General features: G+C 41.6%; 1 protein-coding gene across 3 annotated transcripts in view; it reads left to right on the top strand.

Moving 5' to 3' along the window:
- The window catches only part of oca2 (oculocutaneous albinism II), a 58578-nt gene that overhangs the window by 45029 nt on the left and 3549 nt on the right, over positions 1 to 10000 (top strand). For all 3 annotated transcript variants that reach the window (XM_030791877.1, XM_030791878.1, XM_030791876.1), the window contains 2 exons: positions 753 to 846; positions 3095 to 3188. In XM_030791877.1, the coding sequence (XP_030647737.1) occupies positions 753 to 846; positions 3095 to 3188 (188 nt within the window). The remainder of the gene's footprint in view (positions 1 to 752; positions 847 to 3094; positions 3189 to 10000) is intronic.

The following is a 10000-nucleotide window of genomic DNA, read 5'->3' as shown; positions in this document are numbered from 1 at the left end:
CTACCCTGAACTCGATATTAATACTTCGGGTTGGCTGGATTAGTAGCAGCTGAGTCAGGACAGCGTGCATGTCTACCCTGTCTGTGAGGGAAAGATTGAGGTGGTATAAATGGCTGGACTGATAGTCAGAACATACATCAGCAGCTGGAGCTTATTTTCATCTCAATTCAATTTCTCAGTCGCTGTTGATTCATGCAAGGTGTCTGTAACTAAAGGGAGGGGGGAAAAAAATCGAAAAATCGAATGTTGCTTGGTACTGATTTTTTTTTTTTCCGAGCTGTGTGAGGCAGTCCTGAAATATGATTCAATCTTTTAACGGTCTTGAACTGGGAGAGGAAGAACTTAAAGGCCCTGCTCAGAGGTTAAAAAAAAATGTAAAAAAAGGAAAAGAAAATCTTTCATTTCTTTGACGGAGGAGAAGAAGAATACCTATAGGTGGTCAAAAAAAGAAAATACAGTTCTCGGGTTTACCATATTGTATCCGCCAGTATGTAATGATGCTCCAGAACAGTCCATCACTGTGCAGCAGTGTTGTTCACGTCACACACAATAAGATACAGTAGCTTCAAATGATTCCTGGCCTTATTTCTCATCTCCCACACTCCAACCTTTTCATAGGACAAACTCATTTTTCACAATTTCATTTACTGTCACTTGAAATAAAATTGTAACTTTGTCATTTATTTCATAGTTTCTCGTTTTGTTGTCGTAGTTTCATGGTTGTGTTCACTCCTTTCCTAAATCTCTCACAGATACCAGTGCTTGTCCGTCTGAGTCAAGATGCTGATGTCAACTTGCCAGTCAAACCGCTGATCTTCGCTCTGGCCATGGGGGCGTGTCTGGGAGGTCGGTAAAAGTCACTGTGGTTCATCCCCTGTCATGTTAGTCAGAACAGAACACAAATTTATTCTGTTTGTTCTGAGATTTATTCTTATTCGTTCACACAGAGACATTCCATAATTAGGTCACGAGTCTGTTCAAACTGATGTGTTTGAAATTGATCGAAACAACACATGAAAGCAGACATGAGGTTCTTATTGGATGATACAGTATTTCTTGGTTAATTTTTTCACCTCAGTGCCACCTAACCCGGTTACTCTTAGTGCAGTGCCCCGTATTCCAGTCTGTCCACACGGTGTCCTGCAAAGTCTGGTGTGTTCCCTATTAAGCCTAACCTTCCAACAATCAACACTTCAACCATGTAGCAGGTAGAGCACTGAAAGAGGGAGAGACAGACAGAGAAAGAGAGAGAGAGAGAGAGAGAGAGGGAGGGAGGGAGGGAGGGAGGGAGGGAGGGAGTGCTGGCTTTTCAGTGATGACTCTTAAGAGCACCTTTTACTCAGATGTATTAAACCTCACCAAGGCCACTCTGAGAGATGAGCAATGCCTCCGCGAGTATATAAGGTTGAAGGACTGAAACTTGAGGCAGCACTTTAGTCTAATAAGAAGAGCTCTGTCGGACACGGTATCGATCTTGGAGGGCTGTCGCAGACCATGCTCCATCGTTAGAAAGGCCACTTTCTAAAACATGTGTGCACTCTATTGAGCAACCTTATCTGTTGGACCCAAGACAAGATCAAAACTTTTAGACACGGTAAAGAGGGGCCATGATTGAACAAAAAAAAGAAAAAAGAAAAAAGTGTACAGGACAGCATAGGACAGGCTCATGTACGACACTGAAGAAGTTTCTTTCATAATTCTCTAAATTACAGCATGGCCAAACGAGAAAGTCAAACCCCTCAGTGAATATTTTTGTTAAGACTACAGTCAGAGAATGCCATTTGAGGAATGTCTGTGCCACAGCCTGGCAGCCATTTTCTAATTTTGCTCTGTCAAAATTTGGCCATTGATGAAGCATTGACCCTTCTTGCCCTTCATCAGAAAGTAATCATGCCAACGATTTGAGTGGGTCTGCGAGTTCTTTTGGTGTGCCACTCATTCACAAAGCAGGGGTTCCAAAAGAAAACATTCCTTAAATCACCTTAGCAATTTACAGCTGAAGGTCACTTCATTGTTGATTTTGTGACAGAGGAATGATTGCTCAATAGAGAACTTTAAAAATTGCAATCAGCATAGCAGAGCGAGAGAGTGGGGACTAGTTCTTTTGAAATTGGTTTTAATATTCACTCATGACAAGAAGTGACAGAGAAGTGCAGTAGGTGAAGAAGACAACCAGTGGTATAGTCAAGGTGTCAATGCAGGTATTTTTGTAAGGAAAATTTTTGTTGGTTTTTAAAAGTGTTTGAATACAGAGACCATTTCACATGAATATTCATGAGCGTGGAAAGTGACACACTTGACCCTTGAAAACTTCTGCTTTGAGTTTCGATTATTTTTCAACTTAACAAGGTCAATAAAGCTTGCTTTTTTTGATGAAATTAAAACTGAGAGCTTATTATAGTGTGCTCCTTATGGCTAAGATAATGAGCAAGCGGATTAGTTGGAAGTTTTATGAGATAATATGATATCGGCACCACAGCACTTGTGTCTCCATCAGGTGTGTATGTGTTTGTGTGTGCGTGTGTGTGTGTGTGTGTGTATGTGTTGTTTCTCAACCAAAAAAACCCTCAATTTTCTTGTAATGAAAGAAAGTAAAGATTTCCTATCATTAGATCTCTGTTCTAATAACATCCATTTTCATCCAACTCGTTTATGACAAATAGTGGTAAATTACCTCTGGTTGCAGTGTATGATCAGATGAAAAAATAATCTTTTTTTCGGCAAGAAAAAATTCTACTTTAATGTTGAATTTTTGCTCAGATCTTCTTCACATGTCAGTAAGCTCATCTAGTAAGTGTTCTTCATTATTTGGTTTCTATCGTCAATTTCCTTTTTCAGAAAGTGTACCGGAAGTTTTCTTCGGCCAAAAGGAAGACACATTTCCAGTGTTATTGTATTACTCACTGAAACACTCTTTAGTCATATTATATGGATACACCGTCATATTCTGAAATGAACCTAAACCATCTCTATCATTTTCATAGGTGATAAAAACAATGTGAAGCATAGAAGAATTGTGCTATAGGTTCTTTCACATTATGCGATTTGCTTAGCTTACACTGTGAAGTTGAAAACCTTGCCTGTGTTTTAACAGGTAATGGGACTCTGATTGGTGCATCAGCCAACGTGGTATGTGCAGGCATTGCAGAACAGCATGGCTATGGATTTTCCTTCATGGAGTTCTTCAGGTTTGTTCCCTTTTCTGTTTCCATGGTTCACACCACTTACGGTTCACTACTGGCTATGGCCACTGAGATTAAGATAATCACTGTCTTGAACAAGAGCTTTGAGATCACAATCTCTCACTCACACAAGCACACACAGAGAAACATATGCGCATGACATGTGTTCAGATGTATGGCCATGCATGTTCTGTATTTTGTGAAACAGGGAAAAGAAAAAATGGAATTCTGTGACACACACAGTATGTGGGTTGGGTGGCAGAATTGCTTTTATCCAGGTACCAGACAAACCAAAATTATCCAGGGGCCCTTTTGCCTCATGCTCCATCCACGCCCCCTCAGCTCAGGAGGCAGGTGCCTGAAGCTCCTCATTTAATCTGGCCTCTCTGGAGAGGTACCGTCTCCCATCTGGACAAATTGAACTGACTCTAGAGACCCAAGTCCACAGTGTCGGGTTGTGAATGACCCTTTGACCTTACCTGGGGCTTTTATGTCTCACCTTATCCCATAAATCAGAGCAAAAATAAAGCAAAATTGGGTTCGCTCAGGGACACAGCTTTGATGTCTCAGACTTTCACAGGTCATAGTTTTTTGCAAACCTTTCATCAATTAAGACTTACTCACACCTGTGAATATTGTGCTGGATGAGGTAGCTGTCAAAATCGCAATCTTTTTTTTTTCTTTTTCGTTCTCATGAATCGTTAAGTGCTCTCAGGACGAGTATGCCTCCTGCACACGCTCATAAATTTTCGACTCATGCCAATCATGTGAAAACTACTAAAAATACGTTGAGATCAGACAGCCATTGAACCGACTGACAGATCTCATTTTCAAGTGAGCCTTGATTTGAGGCAGCTTGATTTGAGGACTCTTAATGAATACATTTAAAAAATGTAAAATGTTGAGCTTGCTGATTATCTGTCAAGAAGGTTAGCGAGAGCTTTGCAGACGGATCCTCCAACTCCTTTCTGGTTCCACTCCCTCCTCTAGTCGCCACCTGTGTGATATAAGTGCCTCTATGCTAATAATGGCGCGGGGAGAGCTCTGGCGGTTCCCCAGCATGAGTAGCGCTAACGGTCAATGGTAAAAAGGAGAAGCTTGAATAAACGTCTGATTGGCCTGCAAACGTGCGCTGCGGGAATTTGCGAGAAGCTTTGATTCACTGTATGGAACATCTGAAGACAGAGAGTTGCAGACACGCCAAACACAGAGCCAACCATAAAGTCTGTGTGCCTCTCATAGCCAGGCCCTCCCACAATGTTGGCACTGCCATTTCTTTTTCTGTCTAAGAACATTTAAAAAACAACTAAGAATGACAAGAGAAAAACTACAAAGTACAAGATGTACAAGGAAGTCTGAGCCGTTATTTCAGGCCCTTAGTTTTATCTTCATTTATTTAATGTATTGTGATTGTGTTTCAAAGGATATGGGTATTTTTGTCCCTCAAATGATACTGACTTTCTTTGAACAGGCATTTCAACAAAATCCATTACTCATTTAATAGAGTTACTTGTGATGTCATTGTGATGCGATCTATTCATGTCTTTGGTTGTACTGTATTTTTTTGATTGCTGGAGCAGCAATGCTGGCAAACTCTAAGAATGAGCTGAGGAAGTTAACAAATGTAGCCAGGGCCCTCCCAAAGTGAGACATGACCAGCTGAAATCCAGTCTAAACTGCACATCAGACGGGAAGATAAGGCCAGATCAATGGAAGCTAATCTGGGGACAGGATCCTATCCAATCCTTCCTGGCTTTAGTGGAACCTTGATTCTGCCGTTCCTCTCACTTTAAGATCAAAGCTTAGATCTGCTTTCTTGAAACTTCAACCGTGTCCGTATGCAAATTGGCTGACCCGTTCCCATCGTTTATATAGAAGCTAATCTGGAAAAGTTTACCTCCCTTTGGTTTTAGAATCAATGCTGAAAATGAATGTTTCAGTGGTTTGGTTGCTATTGTGCTGATTATCTCTATTTTTCTTGGGTCAGAACAGTTTGTAAGTGTGTAGAAATCAAAGAGACACAGGTTTAAATAACTGTAATTTCTCATCTTGTCAGAGGCCTCCACTGTCCCCACAGCAAAGTCTCTGATATATACAAAATCCTCACAGCTCAGCAATTTTTCTTCTCTTTCTTTTTCTTTTTTTTTTTTTTTTACAGTGCAGTAACTCTTCCAAAACGCATTTTCTCCAGACCAAACAAACCTCCCCATGCCCCACCGATGTCCCTGTCGTTTCTTCCTTTCCTCCTGTGCTGCATTTCCAGAATCCCACTCCTTCCCAAGGTCCATGGCCAATTCCCAAGGCAGGTAGAGCAGCTGGACCAATCACAGCTAGGCCTAGGGGAAACGGGTGATTGCGTAGTGGGGATAGAATGGTCCCCAGGTTTATTTGGCGGCACTCTGGAAACAGCCAGGGAGGCAGCAGATGTTTGGGTAATTGCTCATTCATCATTAACCTCTCTGTCTGCCTCATCCTCTCAATTACACTGGATAGAAACCAGGCTAGGCCGTCTTCATTACTGACATTGCTACTGCTGGATGTTAACCCACTAAATCCATAAACTGCTTTAGATACATTTGCTGGGGTCTATACAACTTGGTTTGGGCAGTGCCCATATCCCAAAGCATCCATCTGTTCCATCGTCGTATGCATACATATTTGAAGATGTCCTGAATGATGAAAGAATGTCTATGACGATGATGCCTGGGCCTTTAATGGTCAGCCGTAATTGGCTGAATGTTGGATAAAATAAACACATGATTGGTCCATGGAGCGCTTAAGGGATTTGAAAGATGGAACTGCATTTGCCTGCAGGCTCTGATGTGGTGACATAGTCCTGACTGGTTGTCTCCTGTTCCCCACACTAATGAGCTCATCTCAACACTGCAGCTACCCCCTGATTTCTGCTCAGAGTACCTAGATGTGGGCTAGGATGATGCTGTAAATGCAGTGTATGAGACGTTTCATACCAAGTTCTCCTTGGAAGACCTTACCTTAGCAGGGTGCTTTTATGCATTAGTGCTCAGAAGGGTCTAAGCTGGAGAGATGCTTGAATACCAACTCTCCAGATAATAATCATGAGAAATAATAGTTGCTGAGAAGAGACTCCTGGCTCCTGTAATGGTTTCTATCTTGCTTTGGGTCTTGGAAAATCGTTTCGGCTGCTGCCACAAGCTTAGGTTGCCTGATTTATTTTACGCTGCTCAGCAACAAAGACAGAATGTATCTAAAAATAAACTGGAGCAGTTATTAAAACAATTTGCCTTTCTCCGGTCACATCGTCACCATCTTCACCAGAGTAAGAAAAATGAATACGCTGGCTGTTCGGGGTTTTGCTTTTCTTTTTATTAAAGGGCAGAGCACTTCAATTACCCATTGGTCCTTTCTCTCTTTCCTACTTCTCACCCCGTCGCCATAGTGACAGGTTATTGCCCGGTGGAAGCGCGTTTTATGTTGCGGCGATGAAGAAAGGAACCTGGTGACCCCCCTAATGTGCTTGCTTCCGCACCATGAGTTTTTACCCTCAGGCAGAAAGAGAGTGAGAATGACCCTGTACCCCTGGGGGAAGTCTCGTCCAGTCGATCTTTTTTACCGCAACAGGTTGTGTTAACACATCCAGTATTGATGGACTGTGTTTTTTCCTGATGTCCTTCTTTCTCTGTGTTTTATGTCACAAACGGGTGACCGGTTTAGCTGTTGAAGAGACACTGGAAGTCAGATTCTCACCCGCTGTAAAACTTTAATGACTAAGTGCTAGTAAAATCCATAGATGCCGTATGTTTATACACTTAGCTTGGATTGTACCAAGTGAATAAATCCTCAATTGGACACATTTACGGATTGGGAATGCCAGAGGTCCTCTTCTAGTATAATGCCTGGAATAATATGTCAAGGGAGTGCTCTCGCCTGGGAATGAGCCACCATCTCATTTGATTCAATTGCCCTTGTTTTTGCGGTCAACGCTTTAAAACGCTGTTAACGATGTTGCATAAATCTGTCAAATTCAATGAATGAAGACAGATAAAATCAATTATACTCTGGGGGGAGTTCCTTTCACACTGATTAGATTCTTTTTTTTGTTAAAGTTTATAAGTCATGTAATGAATGTAAAATCTCGTATCCACTTTGGGGAAATGAATCACCGGGGAATTGGGCTTTTCAGGGAATAAAGCATATCATCTAAGTTTGACCTTTTTTAGTCTTGCAACTTCTCATGCTCCTTTTCATTTTTCCATTGATTCTTATAATGTTGTACAGCTTTGATATTTTAGCTCTGTATATCACAAAGTTGATATCAAGCTACATTTTGAAGCTGTGGTTTAGAGGTCTGCTCTTCAAATTCGCAAGGTTAATGAGGAGTTCTGGCAAGATTTTGTTATTTGTATATCTAGTTCTCTGCCAGTTGAGGTGTCTCACGTAAAAACCCATTCTAAACACAGCTGTCCTCAAGAACCCATTTTCTGCACCTTGGCTGTTCTCTCAAAGGCATGTAGTCTGTGTTTTTTTTTGCTTATCCCACAAACAAACAGAACTGTGACAAAACGCCATTTAAGGAGAAACAATGTCAACTGATTGAGGTGAAAGAACCACATTTTCCTCAATTCCCAGCCCTGCGGCCCCCCACGTCTCCCTCCTGTGGCTTTTGTATACCGTGTCATATGATTAGTATTTCCATTCACGAAGGCAGTGCCCCAGGTACCACTCCACACAAAACAACGTCCACAACAGCGTTCACAATCTCTGTTTGGCAAAAAACTCAAACATAAACCCGTATGGTAATCAAAAACAATAGTGCCACATTCCTCTAGACTGTTCTGCCAGTGCTCACAAAGAGAGAGAAATCACACACAGCCATTCACTTCTCAGGGCTTCGGCCTGCTCCTATTCACAAGCCAACGATTAAAAAAGATGAACTTGGTGATTTTGTCAAAATGAAAGAAACACTCCAGTTTTTCAAGCAGCGCTGAAGACAGTTGCTTACAGTAACCTTGTTGCAGTTAAATGACTTGGAAAAGAGCAGGTCAGAGTTGGGGACAGAAGGGGTGGTGGTGTTTCTGTAGAAGAATAATACCATAATGCCTGGTGAATCTGAATTACATGCCACTCACACCCTGGCATGGGGGAAAGAGCCAGGGGGCAAAAAGAAACTTCCCGTTGAAGGTAAATTTGCTCTTAATTATATGAGCATGAAGCCTTGTAATCCTCGTGCAGTGCATCATGGGTAGCGAAGGAACTGAGGCCAGGATGACCGCTGACTCCTGACAGCAGGTGGGACTAAAGTTTATCTGCACCTGTAAATGGATGATTGAATGTGAGACACAGTAATAAGGCTGAGAGCCAGATTTAGCCAGCTTTTTGTCACTGGGACAAAACTGCACCTGGTTTTCCTCTCGGGATGGAAAATGAAAATTCAGAGGAAACGTATTTGCAGAATGAGTCAATGATTGAGTGAATTTGGCTACTGGAGTTTATTAAAAGTAGTTTGACGGTTTGGGAATATATAATCACATTCTGTCAAAAACATGAGATAAGGTGTATTATGCAGGAAATGAATCGAAGATAAAATTATAACGAATGAGTAATGAAGTACATATCTGAGGCACACCTCTTACTTTCTTAATCAACAGCCACTATATAAACATCAATCTTTTTTTCCTCTTCTTTAAACAACTTTTCAAACATTACTGATTGCTAACAATCTTTCTTCCATCTTTCATGAATTATATGACTCTCTCACTGACTGGAAATAAGAAGCTGAAGTCAAGTCACAGAGGATATCCAGTTAACATTCAGTCTAGTTAAGAAGTAAACAACCATGCTGTGTAGCGCGTTTCTGTTGGCGGAAAGGATCCGTGCGCTTTGAGAATGATCCACGCGGTGCCCCCTTAGCCCATTCGCACGCTGCTTGTCTGTCAAACCTGTGTGCAAGGGGATGGGGGGGATGGGTGTGTTTGTGTGTGTGGGGAGGGGGGGGGGGTCCACAGGGGTCTTTTCCCTGTGATTATGAGCCATTACTGCAGATGGGTTTGACCCACTTTCATTCTCTTTTCATAGACCCAGCTGTTTTTTATAGCTGCTTATTGTGTTCATGCGTCGTGCTGTGACACGCACAGCTGTAATTAACACACGAGGGTTCGAAGGACACACCTGAGCACTCAGGTTTACAGCGTGTTCTGGAGGAGTACAGATAAAGGGGTTATGGGAGAGAGTGCAAGCATATCATTGAATTATTCATGCCTCCCACCTGGTTTACCAAAAGTGTGTGTGTGTGTGTGTGTGAGAGAGAGATTTCTGTTTTGAGACTCTAATAAAATATTAGTTTTGTAAGTTTGTTTTAAAAATGTAATTTCAGATTCAGTGAAAGAATGGGTTTGATATATTTTGATAAAAGATATCCCAATGAAAATGTCAATTTCTATGTTTCGTAATTATTTGTTTGAAAGGATGTGAAACAGAGGTTTGAACTCCTATGCTCGCTTTTAAAGATGCAAGCACTACACAAGCTGCCTAAATTACGGGTATAAACAGCCTGCATATAAAACATCTACGCTGTTAGACATCCTACCTTTGTCCTCCCACCGCAGTAATTGTAAGAGTAAAGTTCTTCCCACACCTTTAATGAGACATATGACATTTGTAGTGATCTCTTTTGAAAGTTTCTAAAGCGATGCCAGACTTTAATGGTACACGCTGAAGCACACGGCGCCGCACAGAAAAACACCAGAATGTGCTGCCACGGCAACAATACTCCTGTTATCTCCCAGGAGACAGTGATGGTGAATTTGGGACATATCTTTGTGAATGCTCTCTACTGATAT

The sequence above is a fragment of the Chanos chanos genome, chromosome 14 (assembly GCF_902362185.1).
Source record: "Chanos chanos chromosome 14, fChaCha1.1, whole genome shotgun sequence".
NCBI lineage: Eukaryota > Metazoa > Chordata > Actinopteri > Gonorynchiformes > Chanidae > Chanos > Chanos chanos.
Note: the sequence above shows the minus strand (reverse complement) of the source record. Positions and strands in the feature narration are given on the sequence as shown.